Source organism: Hemitrygon akajei, chromosome 5, assembly GCF_048418815.1.
Source record: "Hemitrygon akajei chromosome 5, sHemAka1.3, whole genome shotgun sequence".
NCBI classification, from domain to species: domain Eukaryota; kingdom Metazoa; phylum Chordata; class Chondrichthyes; order Myliobatiformes; family Dasyatidae; genus Hemitrygon; species Hemitrygon akajei.
This window is the reverse complement of record NC_133128.1, coordinates 185641589-185664120: the sequence shown is the minus strand read 5'-3', so window position 1 is coordinate 185664120 and position 22532 is coordinate 185641589. Positions and strand designations below refer to the sequence as shown.

The 22532-nt window shown below is 41.9% G+C and overlaps 1 protein-coding gene across 5 annotated transcripts in view; it reads right to left on the bottom strand.

Annotated features, from left to right (window-relative positions):
* The window catches only part of scn1laa (sodium channel, voltage-gated, type I-like, alpha), a 222323-nt gene that overhangs the window by 159022 nt on the left and 40769 nt on the right, over positions 1–22532 (bottom strand). For all 5 annotated transcript variants that reach the window (XM_073047435.1, XM_073047434.1, XM_073047436.1 and 2 more), the window contains exons 2-3: positions 4256–4572; positions 1632–1749 (exon numbers count right to left, since the gene is read on the bottom strand). In XM_073047435.1, coding sequence (XP_072903536.1) covers positions 1632–1749; positions 4256–4519 — 382 coding nt within the window. In that variant the 5' untranslated portion in view covers positions 4520–4572. The remainder of the gene's footprint in view (positions 1–1631; positions 1750–4255; positions 4573–22532) is intronic.

Genomic DNA, 22532 nt, shown 5'->3' with positions numbered 1-22532 from the left:
CTTTAAACTAAGAACGACTGAAAATTTAGGAGATAAAACCTGTTATCACTGCAGAATAAAGATTATATCTTCTTCTTTAACATCCCGAAAGACATGAGATTCAAGTTCATAGTAATGATACAAATTTCTTCGTGAGTTAGGAGAATTGTCTCCTACTAAAATTACTAATGTTATTTATTTTATGATATAAAATGTAGTGTACACTTACATTCTGATGTACTCATTGTAATCACATGCTACTCTACATGTTTTACACTTATCCTAACTGTACCCTCTGAGGGTGCCTGGAAGAAGGTGCTGGTGCATCATAGGAAGGTACATCAATAAACCAGTGACCTACTATATATCTCAACTTAATATCTCATATCCTTGTTAATTCACTCCACTCACTTCCATCCAACAAGCTACAATGCTTAACCCTGCAAGCTGCCAAAGTGCTACACCTGCCCATTCACCTCCTCCCTCACCTCCATTCAGGGTCCCAAACAGACCTTCCAGGTGAGGCAACACTTCACCTGCGGATCTGCTGCGGTCGTCTATTGTGTCCGGTGTTCTCAATGTGGCCTCCTCTACCTTGGTGAGTCTGGTCATCAATTGGGTGGAATCACCCCGTTGAGCACCCCTGCTCCATCAGTCAAAAGTGGAACTTCCCAGAGGCCAAACATTTTAATTGTAGCTCCCATTCCTGGTCCAACATGTCAGTCCACGGCCTCCTCTTGCGCCATGATGACACCACCCTCTGGCTGGGGGAGCAATGCCATATAATCCATCTGGGTGATCTACAACCTGACAGGGTTTTCTCCATCAGAATTATCCTGGTTAAAAAAAGACCCTCCTCCTACCTTCTTGTTCTATTCCCCTCTCATGCCTCTCACCTCTTCCCACCTGCCTATCACTTCCTCCTGGGTCCCCTCCTCCCTTCCTCCTATGGTCCACTCTCCTCTTCTATCAGATTTCTTCCTCTCCAGCCCTTTAACTTTCCTACCCACCTGGATTCACCCATCACTTCCAGCTATCCTCCTTCCTCTTGTCCCACTTTTATCTTGTTGTCTTCCCCCTTCCTTTCCAGCTATGATGAAGGGTCCGGCCCAAACCTTTGACTGTTTCTTGATGCTGTCAAGCCTGCTGAGTTCCTCAAGCATTTGGTGTTGCTTTGGATTTCCAGCATCTGCAGATATTCCCTTGTTTATTGTTTACTATGTTTCACAGTTTTCTTCCTCTTCCAAGATTTACACACCAGCCTACAGAAAGACTCAGTCACCTCTGGACTCTTTGATTATCCAGGGACCTTCCCTCACTCTTACACCTGTTGTAGCAATCCCATCAGATATAGCAGTCCACAATGACACGCTTCCACCGGACTGGGATCATTCCACCAGCTATACTGGACAATCGCTAGGTTAAGCCTTAGAAGCATAATTTCTAGATGCTTTCACCAAGGTATCCAACAATATATGCAATTTAATCCTATACGGAATTAAAGAGTTACTACCCCAATCCAGCACATTGTTTATGTAGACTGGGTATTAATTTTATTAATATCATTTCCTCCACGTAGAAAAGAGTAATCTGCAGTTCTTAAACACATTTGAGCATTTTAGTTTTCAAAAGCACACCATGTAAAGGATATGAATGTACCAAAATCTTAATAGCTAGTTTCCTTATAGGATTGAAAGGACTTAAAATGTACAAGGCAGGTGTGGCACTAAATCGGAAGATTGCCTTCCCTTTGTTCAATACTATAAAAGTCTGTAAGGAAAAAAAATGACATGATTATAATTGTAAAGTGTAATTGGATGTAAAAAGCACATTTTACAAGAGTTATGCTTCTTGTGTGAAAAAATACTGAATACAATCTGCAATCATTTTTGTTTACCAAAATACAATAGTATTTAAGAAATTTAAAATGGAAAAAACCTGACGAATACAGTACTGTGCAAAAGGCTTAGGCACATATGTGCAACTAGGATGCCTAAGACGTTGTCATTTTTTTTTTTTAAATTGTACTTACATTGGGAATAATTTATAGAAGTCAACTGACCTACCAACCAGATAATACTTAATGCTACTGAGCTAATACAAAGATAAGTACTCTTATTTCTGTTTCCCAACCACCGTCATATTTTAACCAATATACAGTACTATGCAAAAGTCTTGGGCATCCTAGCTATATATACTGTTTGTGCCTAAGACTTTTGCACAGCACTGTAATTCATTTTAAAGCAAAACTTAACCATAATACTTATCCTGGAAATTGTTTGTTCCAGATATATTCAGTATATACCCAATCCTGCCAAAGGGTTTTCGCCTGAAATGTCGAGTGTCTACTCTTTTCCATAGATGCTGCCTGCCCTGCTGAGTTCCTCCAGCATTTTGTGTGTGTTGAATGGTATAATCTGATTCTTGTATCATATTTTCTCTCTGCTCGTAATTACTATTTTCTCTCTACAACAATATCATGAGAATACCTTCTAACTACAAATGTGAACATTATTAAGTTAGATTCAAAATTCCTTGATCGATTAGTCCTGATTATCTGAGACGTACCTGTTGAGTGTGTAGGTTTCAGATAATCAGGACCAATGACCTGGGAGCATAAGAAATAGAAGTAGGAGTTGACCAAACAGCTTCTCAAGGGAAAGCCAGAGCTAAACTTCTGGTTTTACTCTATCTTCGATTCCTAAACCCAAATCTCAGACTTCCTTAATGTCCAACAGTTATTGATCTTTAGAATCTATAATCCAGTGTGAAGAAACTACCCATTCCTAAATGGCCATTCCCTTGTCCTGAGAATATAGACCCTGGTTCTTAACTTGAGCTAAAGCTTCGGCAATCCCTCCAAGCATTCTATTTTTTTTTTGATGAGGCCACCTCCCTTTCCATATTCCAGAAAATAGAGATCTAGTGCAGTCAAGCTCTTGTGATATGATACCATGTTGTTTCTGGCAATCTGCCTGGTCAACATTGACTGCATCTTTGTAAGGCAAGTATGCCTTCCCCTAAATAAGGAGATTAAGGAGATGTGGTCTCAACAAAACCACATGTAATTGCAGTTATATTACCTAAATAGTTACTCTCCTGTCTTTTACAATTAGGGCTAACATACTTATTGTCTTCCTAACAGCTTTCTCTATCTCAGGGTTTCCCAACCTGAGGCCCACAGAGTCCTTACATAATGGTATTAGTCAATGGCATAAAAGAAAGGTTGGGAACCCCTACTCTATCTGAATATCAACTTCCGTGTTTCAGATATAAGGATTTCCAATCTCTTTGAGATCCAACAATAATAATCCCTCTCCTTTAACCCCACATTCTGCTTTACCATTCTTCCTACTAAAATGCATGTTTACACATTCCCCCCGACACATCTGCCATCTTCTTGCCTTATCATCCAACCATTGTACAGTCCCTTAAAGTAATTTTAGATTCGACTTCCAATTCCCGTTCCCACATAGCTGTGTACCGTCACTAAACCTGAACACTGAATTATTGATGCTCTCATAGATTGTGTCTGATTCCTGTTCAAGAAGAGAGGAGTAGTCTACAGTGGGTTTTACATTCAATTTGCTTCTTTTCCAGCCCCCTCTATAAAAGAATGTGATTGCAGAATGCTTTACAATGCAAAATATAGAGCATCAAAAATGAAATTTCATTAAGAATGGCAAAAAGTGGAATAGCAGAGAAAGTTTGGGATAGTTTCAAGAGCACACCACTAATCTTGACTTGAGTCACTCCTGAGAAACTGTAGTAATGAATCATCAGTGTAATGTTATATCTCTTCTAATTGGTATCCCAATTGAGAGATGAATTATTAGTAGTTCAGGTACCTGGAGAATCATTGCGGGTGCAGTAGAGAGTGACAAACAGAACAAAAAACAAACAGAAAAGAATACAAATACACAACAGTCCTTATAGAAGAATCAAGCTTAACAGAGCTTAAAGGAGTTCATAAGACACCCAAGCCTCCTACTGCCATTCTAAGCAAAAGACCAAATGTATCATAGCCAGAAACAAGAGTTATCTTTAGCTTTCCTGCTTTCCAAGATAAAAACTTTGCAAGCATGCAGTGAGAAGAAAAACAATAAAGCGCTCAGTTCTATTTCACAGGGAAAGTACTGAGCTCCATATTCAAATATGACATACACAGCAGAAAGTGTCACATGAAGAAAAAAAGCGAAAATCACAAAAGTTTTGGCAACAGTGCTAAAACAGTGCTAAGCAGATCACCAATTTGAGAAGCTAATGAAACACTCACTTTTTTTGTTCTATAAAATGGGTCCAGGTCTTGCAATGGCTCAGAAACCATCCCTGGAGGTATGTCACCATAAATAAATGGTAGTGATTTGCCGGCTTCCAAGTCACGATTTGGCTTTGGGCCATTTTCAGCATCTTCACCGTGTTGTTCCTTGGGTTTCTTGGCTTTTTCCTCTGCAATGCATCTCTCAATAGCTGCAAGAGATTCCCGGGTGAAATGTACGAGGCTGTCTGGTCCTGGCGGTGCAAGCAGTGGCTGTGCCATCTTTTCATCGTGCACCTTGGAGATTAACTTCTAGCCTCGTACATAAAAACGTGCTACATTAAAACAATATACACATCTGTCAAAGGAAAATAATTTTTACACACACATGCATACACACACACACACACACACACACACACACACACACACACACACACACACACACACACACACACACACACACACACATGTTTTCTTTTTACAATATTTTTATTCAGAAGAAAAAAAAACAAGATTTACAGAGTGCAACACATAGATACATCTCAACATAACTTGTGTACATTCATATATTGTAATAAAATTGATCAAAATGTTATAGCATAACACATAAAGGTATACCACTCTGTAATCAAAAATTTAAAGATAAGTCATACATCATAAAAGAATTTTTTTTTATAAAAAAGAAAAGTCAACCCCCTACCAACTACCAAAGAAAAATGCTGATTTTTGACAATGGATAATTAGAAAAAAAAACATATTCACTTAAGAAGAGAAGATAAAAATATACATAAAAGTCTGTGCACTGTTAAACTTTATAAATTGGAGAAGTAATTTAGGAAAGGTCCCCAAATATCATAAAAAGATTGTTTCGAATTTAAGACTGAGCAGCGGATCTTTTCTAAATTTAAATACGACATAATATCACGTAGCCATTGAAGATGTGTAGGAGGGGTAGACTCCTTCCATTTAAGCAAGATTGCTCTTCTTGCTAAAAGACAGGTAAAATCTAAAACCTGTAGGTTAGGAGTATTTAAAGTTATATCTTCATTTGCAATAATACCAAACAAGGCAGTAAGGGGATTTGGGTCAAATTGGACCCTAAAAAGTTGTGTAACCAGGTGACTGTTGAATATCTTTTTTTTATGGTTAAACTGTACTTACGTATTCACCTTGGTAATGCTAAAATAGCTACCTGTGCCTTTAACAGAAAACGGTGATGTCAATTTTGCATGGGTGGAGTAGAATGAAGAGTTGCCATATTCCAGAAAGGACGATGTACTAATGCTTTTCCCAGGTTTGATGAGGAAATTAAACTGATCAGTGCTGGACAGCCTGATTGTCAAGTTCCTTAATTGGCCTACTAGCATGAGTGAGGAGAACTCATTTCAAGGTCCAGCCTATATGTGTTTGGAAGTTAAGCACGTGTGTGCCAAATGTGAGTATATCTCTTAGTGAAGATGAGATGTATTTATTCATATTTTTGATGTTGTGTATAAGGTACAGGGTTGGTGGGATTCTATCATTGTTTGTATTTTTTTTTAGATTTGCCACTACTGTGTTGGTTTTGTATATTTTGTTTCAATTATTTTCATACTGCACAAGTAACAAGGGCATGGTCTGAAGTTAAACTGAGATTGTAATGGTGGGAACTGATTTGTTTCAATTCATTTTGTCGTTTTTATTTTGATATCCTCTTTCTGCAATAAAACATCTAAAACAGATAAAGAAGTTTAAGACTTGAAAAAGTATTTGTTGTCCTGCGTGTACTTTTCCCTAGGCTACTATATATATATACAGATAGATAGATATATATATATATATATATAATAGCTGGGAATCCTAAGACTTCTGCACTGCTGTCAATGTGGAGCGGAGAGTGAATTTGTAAATCTGGTGGGAGCAAACGATGTTGGGAATGAAGAGGATGGAGCGCTGCAGGAGGGGTGTGGGACAGGTGGCAGAGAAGGAGTTTCAGGGGGGCAGGGGAATGTGGAGCAGGTACAGACACACCCAGCCCTGAGACAACAGGCAAAGTCATTTGATTCCAAACAACTGGTTTATTGATCATTGCAGAATGTCTTTCTGGTGCTTCCTGCTCCCTCCCCTCTCCCTTCCCCTTTTTCCCAACTATGATTCCCCTCTCCTTCCCCCCTTCCCACTCTCAGTCCACAAGACGGACCCATATCAGAAGCAGCAGCAATACAGTACAATACATAAAATTACCATAGTACTGTGCAAAAGCTATACACACACACACACACACACACACACACACACACACACACACACACACACACACACACACACACACACACACACACACACACACACACACACACACACGACTTTTCACAGTACTGTATCATTCAAATAATGCTACCTCATAAAAAATCAGAAAATCTGTACATGCTTCATTTCCTGTTTGCTGGTAACCCAAACACAACTTCATTGCTGTTCATCAAGGTTTACTTTTCACAGTCAAAGATTTATAATCTTACAACTTGATAGCTGGTTACTTTACCTGAAACTTTCATCAGCATCACTTTGTTCTGAGCTCCTTCTGTCATTCATGCATATGTAACACAGAAACCTACCAATCATGGGCTCAGTTGGACTTTTCGTCAGTAAACTGCCTGATGGTTGGCTAAGATAACTTACGACTGAAGAAATTGTAACTAAGGGCCACAAACTATTAGTACAGTTTTGCAGAGGAGTAATTGCACAAGGCGTAGGCCATTTGTTTCCTATGATGGGGGAGTCTAAGACTAGAGGACACAGCCCCAGAATAGAGGCTATAAAAAAATTTTAGAACAGAGATGAGGAGGAATTTCTTTAGCCAAAGAGTGGTGAATCTGTAAAATTCATTACCACAGGTAGCTGTGGAGGCCAAGTCATTGGGTATATTTAAAGTAGAGGTTGATAGATTCTTGACTGGTCAGGGCATGAAGCGATATGGGGAGAAAGCAGCAGATTGGGGTTGAGAAGCAAAATGGATCAGCCATGATGAAATGGCAGACCAGACTCAATGGACCAAATATCCTATATCCTATGGTCTAATGGTCTTATCTGACTCCTTTAGCATGCTACAGCATTTACTATGCCCACAGTGGATCTTTTAACTCAATTCTATCTTCCCACATCCTAATCTTGTCACGGTCCCTAGTGTTAATTCCCCATATTCTCCTAATCCTCTTTGATTGTGGCACACCTGATTCTCATCTAAACCTGCAGCATAAATATCGCGGCTCTGCAACCACTCATCGCCAGATCGTTGTTTTAGCCAGTGTGGTAATTCACGTTCCCCGCCGCTTAGGATTGTGTATTCCAAGTTTAACTTCTGTAACGAGATTCCCCTGTGTAACTCTGTCTGTCTGTGTCAAGTTCAGTTCTGCCTGCCTCCTGCCTTTCTGTTCACCCTCCTGTTCGCCGTTCAGCTCCAGCCATGCTCACGTCCTCGTCTGCATCCTAACTCCATCTCTGTGCCAGTGTCTTGCGTTTGGGTTCGCCCGTTCTTTGCAACAAATCTCAGTAATTGCTCTAATGCCTAATAATCTATCCAAAAAAAGTAAAGAGCACCTTACTCCAAGACCGGTTGTAGGCATCCCAAAGAGAATGACAATCCTGAGACCTTAAACGTTAACTGCTTTCCTTCCTACAGATGCCACCTAACCTGCAATCACCATTTTCTGTTTTTATTTCACACTTCCAAAGTTTGTATGTTTATTTCTTCAGTTTGAGGGCAAAATTCATGAGGAATCTTTCACACAAATCCCTGTAGAATTCTTCTCTCTCAAAGAGCCATGGTTCAGTGTGGAGCTGCTCACGGGTCCTGATCACTAGTTGGCAGCTCCAGACTGGGCCACCTGCCGCTGAAGAGACAGGTCAGTTTGTTCCTGACTTCCATACTTGCACAACGAAGCACAGAAGACTGGAACATGGCAAAGGCTACTCCGACCTCTTGTGCTATCACAGAGCTCAGCACTTGAATGATCATTTTAGTTTTTAATAGTTTTTAAAATTGGTTATATTTACTTGAACTATTTGACGTTGCTTGGCAATTAGCCTGCAGACGTTTCATCACCATTCGAGGTGACATTCTCAGTGTGCAAACTGTTGGTGTTTCTCTCTGGAAGTGCTCGTGTTTATATACGTAGGCCCCCATTATCTTGCCTTGGTTTTGGTTGGCTTCTTCTTCATTTCAACTTTGAATTCTGTTGGCTTGCGTTTCTTTGCCACTTAGGGGTTCGTAGATGGTGTCTATTTCGAAATGTTTTGGAGTTATCAGAAGAGAACTACGCTTCTAAGAATTCTTGTGCTATGACTTGAACTATTTTTGAATAGGTGATTATTGAGACAGAGCTATATAAGAACCAGGACAGGACCTCAGTATCCACTGCCTGAGGACTGGTCACCTCTCAAGGAATACTCTACTCTGCAGTGAGACCTGGAGCTCAATTTGGCCACTAATGCTAAATTGGCCCAGTGAGATCTATTCATGTTCTTCAAAGTACCAGGCAAACAAAAACATCCTGATCCTAATTCCCTCATCTTTGTGCCATTTCAATAGAGACAAGTACATTGTTCATAGAGTCATAGAGCAGTAAAGCACAGAAACAAGCCATTTGGCCCATCTTGTGTGTGCTGAATTATTATTCTGCCCAGTCCCATCAGCCTGCACCTAGACCATAACCCTCCATACTCCTCTTACACGTGTACCTAGAACATTAAAAAGTACAGCACACAAACAGGCCCTTCAGCCCATAATGTTGTGCTGAACCAGCTAAATCAAAAACCCCCCAAAAATGAATCCCTCCTACCTGAACAATGTCAATATCCCTCCATCTTCCTCACATTCATGTGGCTATCTAAACTTCTCTTAAAAGCCTCCAATGTATTTGCCTCTACCACCATACCAGGCAGCACATTCCGGGCATCCACCATTCTCTGAGTTAAAAATATCCCTCACATCCGTTTCGAACCTACCCCCTCGCACCCTCAATTCATGCCCTCTAGTATTAGACATTTCTTCCCTGGGAACAATATGCTCTCTGTCTACTCTATCTATGCCTCTCATAACCTTACAAACCTCTGTCAGATCACCCCTCAGCCTCCACTGCCCTGAAGAAAACAAACTACATTTGTCCAGCCTCTCATGATAGTGCATGCCCCCTAAACCAGGCAGCATCCTGCTACTGGGGTGTTTGGGGGTGTCCAGAGAGAGGTAGCACCTCTGGTGGTGGGCTTGTTGTGCTCCACCCAAGGGCAGCTCATCCACGTGCCACCCAGCCCTCATCCGTGTCTCCAAGTAACTGTTTGCACATGGCAGTGGCCACACCCCAGTACACCAGTTCGACAGGCAGGCTAAACCAGGTGAGTGTAGCTGGGAACCCCCAACCCCAGCGAGACAGGGATATGCCTACCCCAACATGCGAAGCCAGTTCTGGCTGACCGGGCAAATGAGATCAACTACAAGATCCAATGGCCAAGAAGCCTGTACTGCAACACTTTGTGGAGAGCAAAGGGCAGGACAAGGCACAAAAGGCATCATGGCTGTCCACTGCAGCCGAGGAAGTCTCCAGTCATGACAATTCTTGAGTCCAAGAGAGTGGAACTGCCCCAGTGCAATGATTCTTTCACTATAAAATTCCTGCCCCCAGAGGTTACGTCACTGTCAGAAATGACAGCCAACCAACAATAACAACATCTTGGTACTTATCCAAACTTCTCTTAAATGTTACATTTTTAAAGTTGTAAAGAGACCCAAACAATGCATAACACTGCAGATAAATGTCTTGCCAAAGCCCTATGAAATTAGTGTTTCTTCCACGCTTCAATATGGCTGTTCAGCCCCATCTGCCTGCATTTGACTGGTCTTCACCTCCCTCTTGCTAGCCACAACCCACAGAGGAAAGTACAGGAGTCTCGGGGTCCATATTGCCAGGAAGGATTGGTGAGGCTGTAGACTTGTTTTGTGGGACATTGAGGTCCATGTTGCATGTCTTTCTGGGTTTGTTTGCTGTTTTTGATCGAGACGATCAATGTGGACTGGGTTGCTTCAGGGAAGAATGGCCCTGTGGCCTGCACTGGCTAGCGATGCAGCGCTGAACTAAACTAAATACTACTGGTTTTGTTTGATATTCAACGTGCAGCTCGTTTGCTTTTTGCCATTTGTACTTTTATTTGTTCTTTTATTTTGCATATTTAGTGTTTGATGTTTTCCTGAATGGGTTCCATGATGTTTCTTTGTTTTGTGGCTGCCTGCAGAAGCACGAATCTCAGAGCCGTATTCTGTATAGTTACTTTGATAATAAACGTACTTCGAATCTTTGAATATTGGCTTGTAACAAAACTAATGTTAACAGTTACTTTCCTGATTGGTTCCCCCTGCCTTCATATCCATTTTCTGTGGCAAGTGGGAAACTTAAGATCCTCAGCATCAGCGTTTAATTTGTTAAACAATCTCCATTTTAAAACTCATAGTCAACTTTGCTACTTAGTTTTGCATCAGCTGCAAATTTGGGGCGGCATGGTGACATAGTGGTTAGCACTATGCCTTACAGGACCAGCAACCCAGGTACTGTAACACAGAAAATGGAGGAGGAACTCAGCAGGACAAACAGCAACTATGGAAAAGGGTAAACAGTTGATGTTTCAGGCCTCGCCCTTCATCAGCACTGGAGAGAAAGATGAGAAGTCAGAGGGAGAAGGTGGGGGGAGGGGAGGACATACAAGATGATAGATAGGTGAAACCAGGAGAGGAGGAGGGGTGAAGTAAAGAGCTGGGAAGTCAATTAGTGAAAGGGTTAAAAGGGGGAATTTGACTGGAGAGGACAGAAGGCCATGGAGGAAAGGGAAGTGGGAGGAGCACCAGAGGGAGGTGATGGACAGGCAAGGAGATAAGATATGTGAGGGAAATGGGAATGGAGAATGGTGAAGGGGGGGCAGTTACTGGAAGTTTGAGAAATCGATGTTAATGCTTTCAAGTTGGAGACTGCTCAGATTGAATATAAGGTGTTGCTCCTCCAACCTGAGTGTGGCCTCATCACAGCAGTAGAGCAGGCCATGGAATGACATGTCGGAATGGGAATGGGAAGTAGGTTTGAAATGGTGGCCACTGGGAGATCCTGCTTTTTCTAGGTGTTCAGCGAAGTGGTCTCCCAAGCTATGTTGGGTCTTACCGATATACTGGAAGCTACACCGGGGTCACCAGATATGTTAGATCAGTGGTCCCCAACCACCGGGCTGCAAAGCACGTGCAATGGGGCTGCAGTGCTGCTGACTCATATCGTTCCGTACCACCAAATCATACCGTTTCCTTGGGGCCCGGTGGTTGGGGACCACTGCATTAGATGATCCCAACAGAAGTGTCAACTCACCTGGAAGGATTGTCTGGGGCCCTGAATGGTAGAAAGGGAGGAGGAGTAGGGGCCAGTGTAGCATTGTTCCACTTGCAAGGGTAAATACCAGGAGGGAGATCAGTGGGGAGGGTCGAATGGTCAAATGAGTCGCATAGGGAGCAGAAAGTTGCGGAGGGAAAGATTTGCTTGGTGGTGGGATTCTACTGGAGATGGCAGAAGTTACTGAGGATTATGGGCTGGACGTAGACGCTGGTGGTGTGGTAGGTGAGGACAAGTGAAACCCTATCCCTGGTGGGGTGACGGGTGGATGGGGTGAAGGCAGACAAGTGTGAAATGGAAGAGATGCAGGTGAGGGCAGCATTGAAGATGGAGAGAGGGAAGTCCCTTTCTTTGAAGAAGAACATCTCAATAGTTCCGGAATGAAAAGCCTCATCCACAGAGCAGATGTGGCAGAAACGGAGGAATTGAGAGAAGGCGATGGCATTTTTTACAAGGTATAGTCAAGGTACTTGACAAAATCAGTGGGTTCTCACGAAGATGTACCAATTGGTAGGTTAATTGGTCATTGTAAATTGTCCCATGATGAGGCAAGGATTAAATCGGGGGTTGGTAGACGGTGCAGCTTGGTGGGCCAAAGAGGCCTGTTCCGTGGATATCTCAATAAATAAATAACTTGATCCTATCATTCAAGTCTCTGATGACTCATCAATTAATGCGTTGTTTCTCTCATTCTAATCTTTTTTGTACAAATCCATGCAATTAATCTAATGAAACTTTGTGGCATTCCATTAAAGACAAATATGCCTTCCCTTCAATAAAGAAACCCACAACCACTTTACTTAATGTAGTGCTCGAGATGCTGGAGGAAACTGGCAGGTCAGGCAGCTCTGTAGAGGAAAATGGACTGTCATCTGGACCAGAGGTGCAACCTTTATTATTCCATAATCGAGGGGCCTGTGGACCCCAGGTTGAGAACCTGCAGTCCCGACTGAAAGATAGAGGGGAGATAGTCAGTATTAAAAGGGAAGGAAAGGGCTAAGCAGGATTTCCCAACCTGGAGTCCAGAGAGCCCTTGCTTCATGGTTTTAGTCCCAGGTATAAAAAATTTTTGGAATCCCTGGGATAGAGGAAGAGTGAGCAAGCAAAAGGTCGATCCAAGTAAAGGGGGGGGGAGGGGCTGACAGGCAGACAGAGGAGAGTGGAAAAAACAGCAGAAGCTAGGAGGTGATAGGTGGAGGCAACAAAGGGCTAAAGATGATGGAATCTGCTGGGGTGGAAGGTGAGGCATGTGATCAAGTGAGGGACATTGGGAGGACAGATGGAAACAGTGGCAGAGGGGAAAGAAAAGGGACAGAGTGGGAGCAGTTTACCAGAATTCAATGCTCAAGCCATCGAGTTATGGACAACCCAGGCAGAATATGGGGAGCTGTTCCTCTTGTCTGCACATCTCCATTTTATTTAATATTTCCCTAGTTCAAACAGAAGCTTTTACTGTCTACATATATGTCCATTGCTAGTTAATTTTACATCTTTTTTTAAAATCAGGTTCTTGGTCATTGTTTGTTGTGATACTGTCCGGCAACTTGTTGCTTTAATTTAGTACCTGCATTAACTTGGCTTCGATGTGCAAATCAGGCAAAGGCAGTTCAATGCTACTGGATGAAAGAGACGTGCACCAGGAGGAATGCAGTCATCTACAATAATGGGTGCTACTAGGTCACGTAGGACAACACAATGGACGTCATTCTGACTTTGATTGGGACTATTTTAATACAGTAACACCTTGATTCCGTCACAGAATGGCAGGAAAGAGGGGGATGAGTTCTGGTGACATTACATTCAAGCATTCACGAAGAAGCAAGATTGTTGAAGAAGCAATTAGAAGGGTCCAGTGTGGGGATTTCTTTCAAGTTGGGGAAAGATGCAGATTTCAAGAGGAACTTAAGAAATACCTGAGAAAAAGAAACCAAAGTTCTAAGTAAATCTATTATGAAAGTACATATATGTCACCATATGCATATACGAGAATCATTGTCTCACAAGCATACTCAATAAATCCATAATAGAATAATAATCATCATAGAATTAATGAAAGGCCACACCAACTAGTACATTTAACTAGTGTGCAAAAGACAACAGACGGTGCAAATACAAATGGAAAGAAATAATAATAACAAAGAAATAAGCGATAAATATCGAGAGCATGAGATAAGGAGTTCTTGAAAGTGAGTCTGGAGGTTGTGGGAACAGTTTTATGATAGGGCAAGTGAAGTTGAGTGAAGTTACCCCAGTAATAACTTTTGCTGACTCAGGGACCAGGAAGAGCAGTTGAGTGGTCATCAGTCTGGTGGGAAGAAAATCAAGAGGGCGGTAGATGGACAAGGTGACTTCAGGATAGAAGTTCAGGTCTAGTGAAGCAGGGAACACTAGAAAAAAGCAACACACACAAAATACTGGAGGAACTCAGCAGGTCAGGCAGCGTCTATTTCCAGTATCTGCAGATTTTCTCATGTTTGTGTTCTACTAGCATTAGAGAAAAGTTGTCTCAGATAGTTAGGGGTAAAAAAGGAAGTTACAGAAGCTCCTGAATGATTGTCTCAATCTTCATGGTTAAATATATTAATGAGCTCCTTTCATTGTTGTTTCCAGTGAGGCAAGGGAAATGTAGAGGTTGATAGAAGTTATATTAAAGCTCCTGCAATTCCTTTCAAATTGTGAACATTTTAGCAAAGTTGACCAGGATCCGATTTTTCTTATTTTGGCAAGCGGGCAAAGTGTTATACCTGCCCATTCACCTCCTCCCTCACCTCCATTCAGTGTCCCAAACAGTCCTTCCAAGTGAGGCAACACTTCGCCTGCGAATCTGCTGGGGCTGTCTATTGTATCTGGTGCTCCCAATGTGGCCTCCTCTGCACTGGTGAGACACGTTGTAAATTGGGGGACCCTGTCAGACCATGGCCTTCTCTTGTACCACATCAGGCCACCCTCAGCGTGGAGGAGCAACACCTTACATTCCATTCTGGTAGGCTCCAACCTGATGGTGAATATCGATTTCTCCTTCCAATAAAAAATTTTCCCTCCTCCTCCCATCTTCTTCTATTCCCCACTCTGGCCTATCACCTCACTTGGGTCCCCTCCTCCTTCCCTTTCTCCTATGGTCCACTCTCCTCTCCTGTCAAATTTCTTCCTTACCTTTCCTACCCACGCAGTTTCACCTATCACCTTCTGGTTATCCTCCTTCCTCTCACCCCCCCCCCACTTTGTATTCTGCATTTTCCTCCTTCTTCGCCTGTCCTGAAGAAGGGTCTCAGCCTGAAATATTGACTGTTTTCTCATTTCTATAGATGCTGCCTGACCTGCTGAGTTCCTCCAGCAATTTGAGTGTGTTGCTTTATGCTTTTTTTTTATTGTGCAACCAATTCTAGCAATTGAGATATACATCTAATGGACAAAAAGTAATGAAGACAAAGTAACTGAGGGAAACTGAAGTGTCATTTAGCTATAGAAATGTTACAATCAATTGCAGGAAATACCAAAGTAATGCAAGAAGAGAATGAGGATGGCAGAGAGGGCTTCATTTCACAGCCGTTAAATTTACAGGGAGAAGAAATTTATTAATAGAAGGAGGAAAGTGAACTTGAAGGAACAAGAAGAGGTGATATAGAGATTGAAATTACTGAGGTGGTCTATGCAAAGTTTGAGGGAAATAGGCAGGGAATTAATCTATCTATCTATCAATTAATTAAGATAAAATGCAGAATCGGCCCTTCCAGCCCTTTGAGCCAATCCCCCAGTAATCCCCCATCTAATCCGACCCCAATCACAGGACAATTTACGATAACTGTGGGAGGAAACTGGAGCTCTGGGAGAAAATGCACACGGTCACAGGGAGAACAGGCAAACTTCTTACTGGCAGTGGTGGGAAATTAACCCAGGTCGCTGGTACAATAAAGCTTTGTGCTAAGCATTACATTACCTCCCAGTGGATAACCATTAGTAAACTGAAGTTTAATTAAGCAACCAGGAGGCAATGAACTAAATAAAATTGCCTGAAGGAGTAGAAGGTTATGCAAGACAAATAGGAACTATGCCAACATAAACTGGGTTTGGGGGCAATTTACCTGAGCAAGCCAGACATACTGCAGCTGACGGGACGGTTGGGAGTACCTGTGTCGGAGGCTGATGTAGATTTTAGCATGGGGTGAGGGGGAAGCTTCATTCGTAACAAAAATATGTTCAGGCGTTGTCATGTTTCCTCTTCCTCTTCTGTGACTGAGAATGGCTTGTCCTGGAATTCTGAGGTGTGTAATGAGGCTGGTGTGACAAATGTAGACTCTTCCACAGATGAGAGAGATGCTAACAAATACTGACATTAAAAGACCTGATCATCACCAGAGCTCAGAAAAGAACTGGAAAAAAATTACTGTTGACTCCACCCACCCTAGCAGTCACCTACTCACCAAATTGCCATCAGGGAGATACTACAAGTCTATCGCCACCAGGACTAGAGGTCATCTCTGAAGCTTCTTTCCTGTAGCTATCCAGCTCCTTAACAAAACTCACTCAGGTGTAATAATACCCTAACTCTCGCTGCGCAACATCCGTTAAACGATCTCTCCTGCTCTCCTTGTTCTGTTGGTAATTATCAAGTCTGTTCATATGTTCACATTTATTTAAGTTTGACTATTGACATTTGTGCATGTGACTGTTCTGCTAATTGTTGATTGCTCGTGGTTGTTTGCACTACTGCCTGTAAATCGTTGGTTGCTATTGTGTTGTCTTTTATAGTATTGTCCTGTGCTTTATGCTTAGCAACGAACCATAATTAATTCTGGTATGTTTCACATATGGGCAATAAAGTGATTCAGATTCTGAGATGGGATGGGTGGGCGGATAGTTTATATGCTGTTTATACACTATTTCCATGTGCTCTCAAAATATAGCCATGAGATTATTAATACCATCCTGAAGGCTCCTTCTCCAAATTGAGCAGTCAGGGGCCAAAGGTCCCCAGGAGTCAGTGCTCAGAACCCAAGGAAAACTAAAGTCTCAAAATTGGGAATGTTGGGATAAGCCAGAAGACCGACTTAGACTCACTTATCCTTCCAGCGAATTTGGAGGATTGACCGGAGACAGTGATGGTAGTATTCTTCCAGTGACAATAAGCCACAACAGGCAACATCTTTGAAGACAAGTGAAAGAACTCCCTGACAGGAGAAGAGGAATGTGTCCACTGCAGTCTATAAGGTCGGCTTTAGGTAAGTTACTGGTATGAAAAATGTTATTACCAAGATTAGCCCATACCACACTGAGTGGACAGATTAGGGTAAAATTAAAAAAGTGTTACAACAAGTGAAGGAAGCGAACCCAAGTGCAGGACACAGGCACGGAGATTGAGTTTGGATGTTTACACAGGTGTAAACACCAAACAGCAGGCAGGAGGGATCTTGACATGGAGTCTTGATATGGAACCTTGACACAGAGCCTTGACTCAGAGAAACAGAGTCTCATAGGTAAACCTTGAAACTGGAGCTAAACCTAGAACAAACCGTTCTAAGCCTTCATGAACCATAGTTACTCACAGGAAAAAGACCAACAAACTGGCAACTAGTGGCTGTGATGTCGGGATTCTTATACTGAGTTCTTGATGGAAACCACGTGTACCATCATCAAAGAAAATTAGAAGCAATTGGGAAATTAACCATCGGGACCATGGCAGAATCAAAGGAAATTAGGAGCAAGATAGGGAATAAACAATTGGGACCATGACAAAAGTAGACATTAGACTGCTGTTCATTTAAAGGTAGAAGAAAATTCTGAGAGCTGCAGTAGGAAGTTATAAATGTGAATGGACATCTTGGACAGTATAGACCAGTTGGGCTGAACAGCCTGTTTTCTGTGCTGCATGACTCTATTGCTTCAAGATACAAGCTTGGAAAGAGGCAGGTGGACAGGCATGAAGCAAAAGTAAACAGGGATGAAGAGGAAAATTGAAAAGATGGCTTTTGTTTGCAACATTTAAACACATGCAGCATGCTCATCAGATGAAACAACATCAGAGCCTTGCCTGCTGTTTTATTTATTTAGCATGCTCAATATCAGCTTATTCTACCAACCATCGAAAACCAATGTTAGTTTAAGGATCAACAGTTTACATAGTACATTGTCAGAAGACAGCATGTGGGGCACTATTTTTAACTGGTCCACAATGGGATTTGAAGTCATTGAGCATATTGATATTGATTTGAGGCACAATAAACTTGTCCATTTGAAGGGTCAGAGATGATGGAATGGTTTATTGATTTATTTTTGTGCTGGCCAGCCATCATGCCACTAATTAATAACAGAAGGTCAAAGCGTCATGAGAGTGAGAAGTGGACATCTTGAGCAGCTCCAACCTAGTATCCATGAACCCCTTAGTTGGTGGTAGGAGTCCATAGCATTAAAAAAGGTTATGATTCCCTGTTTTAGAGGTTGCAATGTGCCATAATACCAGAAGGCCATAAGATCATAATATGTAGGAGCAGAATTAGGCCATTTGGCCCATCGAGTCTGTGCCAACATTTCATCGTGGCTGGTCCAATTCCTTCTCAGCCCCAATCTCCTGCCTTCTCTCTGTAACCTTTGGCACCTTGATTAATTAGAATCTATCAACCTCTGCCTTAAATGTGCCCAATGACTTGGCCGCCAGTCACGTGTGGCAATGGATTCCACAGATTCCCCATTCTCTGGCTAAAGAAATTCCTCCTCATTGTTCAGAAAGGGCACCCTCTAATCTGAGGTTGTGTCCTCTGGTCTTAGGCTCTCCCACCATAAGAAACATCATCTCCAAATCCACTCTATCAAGGCCTTTCAACATTCCATAGATTGTTGATTTGGATGAGGTCACCCCCTCATTCTCCTGAGTTTCAGTGAGTAGAGGCCCATAGCCATCAAACTCTCCTCATATGATAAGCCTTTCAATCCTGGAATCATTTTTGTGAACCTCATTTGAACCCTCTCCAAAGTCAGCACATCCTTTCTTAGGTAAGGGACCCAGACCTGCTCACGATGCTTCAAATGAGGCCTCAGCAGTGCTTTATAAAGCCTCAACATTACATCCTTGCTTTTATATTCTAGACCTCTCAAAATTAATGCTAATATTGCTTTGCCTTCCTTACCATTGGCTCAACCTGCAAATTAACTTTTTGGAAATCCTGTACAAGGACTCCCAGGTCCCTTTGCATCTCGTATTTTTTAATTTTCTCTCCATTAGAAAATAGTCTACCCCTTTATTACTTCTATCAAAGTGCATGTCCATACACATCCTGACACTGTATTCCATCTGTCACTTCTTTGGCCATTCTCCTAATACACCAGGAAGAAAGGACTTTTCTCTGAGATGAGAGGTGACGGGGTGCCACGTTACTGATGCTTGTACCCGAAGTAGAGCTTAACTCATAGAGGAATCAGAAATGGAGAAAGGGAGCAATTCCAACTTCCTGGGTGTCATTATCTCTGAGGATCTATCCTGGATGCAACATTTTGATGTAGCTATAAAGAAGGCAAGACTGCAGTTATATTTCATTAAGAGTTTGAGGAGACTTGGTTTGTCAACTAAATCACTCAAAAACTTCTACAGATTTATTGTGGAGAGCATTCTAACTGCCTGCATCACTGTGTTGTATGGGAAGCGGGCTACTGCACAGGATCGAAATAAGTTGCAGAAACTTGTAAGGTTGGTCAGTTCCATCGTGGGAACTAGCCTCCATAATATCCAAGACATCTTCAAGGAGTGATGACTTAGGAAGTCAGTGTCCATCATTAAGGATCCGCACCATGAAGGACACGCCCTCTTCTCATTGTTACTGTCAGCAAGGAGGTACAGAAGCCTGAAGGCACACACTCAGCGATTCAGGGACAGCTTCTTCCCTCCTGCCATCCTATTTCTAAATGGACATTGAACCCATGAACACAACCTCACTACTTTTTTATTTGTTTGTTTTTGCACTACTTATTTTAACTTAACTATTTAGTAGACATATAAGTATACTTAATGTAATTCAGTCTTTATCTCTATATTTATTTATCATCTGTTTCATTGTAATGCTGCCGCTAAGTTAACAAGTTTCGCAACGTATACTGGTAATAATAAACCTGATTCTGCAGCTAGTTTACTGTGCAATCAATGGATCCAATCGGTACAATATGTTCTACTGCTGAATAACCCAAGTGATAATAGGGAATCATTGTGTGGAAGAACTGGCACTCAAAATGGGTCCTGCAAGTTCAGCAAAATGCTTATTCCTTGCATTTGTTTTTTTACAACAGTTTTCCAGCGATGTGATTTTTAAATTCAAGTACAGCAAAAGGTAATTCCAGGATAAAGTCTATGAGATGCAAATTTGGTTACAGGAAGTTCAGGATTAGTATTGATATTATTCAGAAAGAAAACGTCTGAGTCAGCCTGGGAGCACTTTAGCTCGAACAGCCGTCATTAGACAGTATTCTGACACTTAGATTATTGACAGCATCAAGGGTGAGTTACATATTTGTAAAGTCATAGATTTGGGTGGGAAAAGCATCATCATCGATGGAAACAAATTTACATTTACAGGTCACAGTCAACAAAGCAGAGAATGCAAATGAGGTGTTAGCACTACTCCATGAGAAAGACCATGGGCTTGCTGTTAGCCAAGAGCTATATTTTTTGGCCAGACTCTAAAGCATTGAGCATCAGACTAAATCATAGAATTGTCAGGTTCCAGTTAGCCAGCAAACCTTTTGACGCTGATAGTACAATTACTGTAAGGTTGTGCCTTAAGAATATTCCAAAGAAATTAGAAATTTGATCACATTTATAAAAAGTAGAGCAAGGAATATGATGATAATTTAATTACATAAACAGTATATTGCTTCATTTTTATTTCATATTTAGACATTTAAGGGCATACCAAAATTTTTTCATACCTCCTCCTGCAATTGGATCCTCAATTTCCTCACTAGCAGACCACAGTCAATTCAGATCGGCAACAACATCTCCCTCACGGTCTCCATCACCACAGGTGCACCACAAGGCTGAGTGCTTAGTCCCCTGCTCTTCCTGCTTTACACTTATGACTGTGTGGCTAAACCCAGTTCCAATGCTACATTCAAGTTTGCTAATGACACCTCGGACAGAGGGAGACTGAAAATCCGACTGAGTATTGCCCAACAACAACATTTTACACAATGTCAGCAAGACTAAGAAGCTGATTATTGACTTTAGGAGGAGGAAACCAGAGGTACACGAGTCAGTCCTCGGCAGAGGATCAGAGGTGGACAGGGTCAGCAACTTTGAATTCCTTGGTATTATTACTTTAGAGGACCTGTCCAGAACTCAGCACGTTAAGTGCAATTGCAAAGTGAGCGTGGCAGCACCTCTACTTCCTTAGGATTTTGCTAAGATTTGGCATGCAATCTAAAATGTTGATAAACTTCCACAGATATGAAGTGAAGAGTATATTGACAGGCTGCATCACTGCCTGGTATGGAAACACCAATGCACTTGAATGGAAAATTGTACGGCCTAGTCCATCACAGATGAAGCCCTCTCCATCACTGAACACATATGCATGAAACAATGTCACAGGAAAGTAGCATCAATCATCTGAGACCACCACCATCCAGGCTATGTTCTCTTTTCACTGTTGCCATCAAGAAGAATGTACAGGAGCCTCAGGACTAACACCACCAGATCCAGGAACAGTTACTACCCCTCAACAATCAGGGTCTTGAACCAAAGGGGATAACTTCACTCAACTTCACTTGATCCATCACTGAAATGTTCCCACAACCTGTGGATTCACTTTCAGGACTCTTCATCTCATCTTCTCAATATTTATTGCTTATTTCTTTATCATAAATAATCTGGACATCGTAAGTTTGGAGAGGAGGGGATTTCAATCAGGTCCACTACTCAAGGGTAAAAGACAGCAGCGGGTCACAGCAGCAGAAAAGAGCTTTGACCAGTGATCAGTCGGCATTTGGGATTGATTAGTAAGAGCAAATTAAAGGAAGGCAGGGGCAAGCACAGTTGCTATCATCGCAGTGTCTGTCGACAAGTGGGCAGAGTCAGAATGGTGATCTTGAGGCTTTAGCTCTTCAAGGCTTCCACAAAGAGAACTTCGCTTACAGAAAGCAAAGAAAAAGCTCAAGTTTTTTTTTCTCTTCTTTATTTCTGCTCAGCTAGGACAGAGATGCCAGGCACATTTGTGGAATGTTCCTCTTGTGGGATGTGGGAAGGCAGGGAGACCTCCTGTGTCCCTGACAATACAACCGTGAGAAATGCATCCAGATGCAGCTTCTAACAAACTGCCTTTGTTAGAGGGCATATAATAGAGCAAAAATCAGTGGGAAGTTAGAGGATTGGGAAGATATTAAAAACCAACAGAAGGCAACTAAAAAAGTCATTAAGGTACAGATGGAATACAAAATTAACTTGCCAATAACATTAAAGAAGATACCAAAAGTTTCTTCAGATATATAAAATGTAAAAAAGAGGCAAGAGTGGATTTCAGACCACTGGAAAATTATGCTGAAGAGGTAGTAACAGGAGACAAGGAAGACACTAGCAGTATGGTGGATGTTCCAGGTGTTAGGGGTCATGAAGTATGTGAAGTTACCATAACTAGAGAAAAGGTTATTGGGAAACTAAAAGGTCTGAAGGCAGATGTCACCTGGACCAAATGGTGTACACGTCAGGGTTCTGAAAGCGGTAGCCAAAACAGGCTGCGAAGGCATTCTTTCAAGAGTCACTAGATTCTGGAATGGTTCTGGGAAACTGGAAAATTTCAAATGTCACTCCACTCTTCAAGAAGGGAGAGAGGCAGAAGAAAGGAAACTACAGGCCAGTTAGTCTGACTTCAGTGGTTGGGAAGATTTTGGAGTCGATTGATAAGGATGGGGGCTCAGGG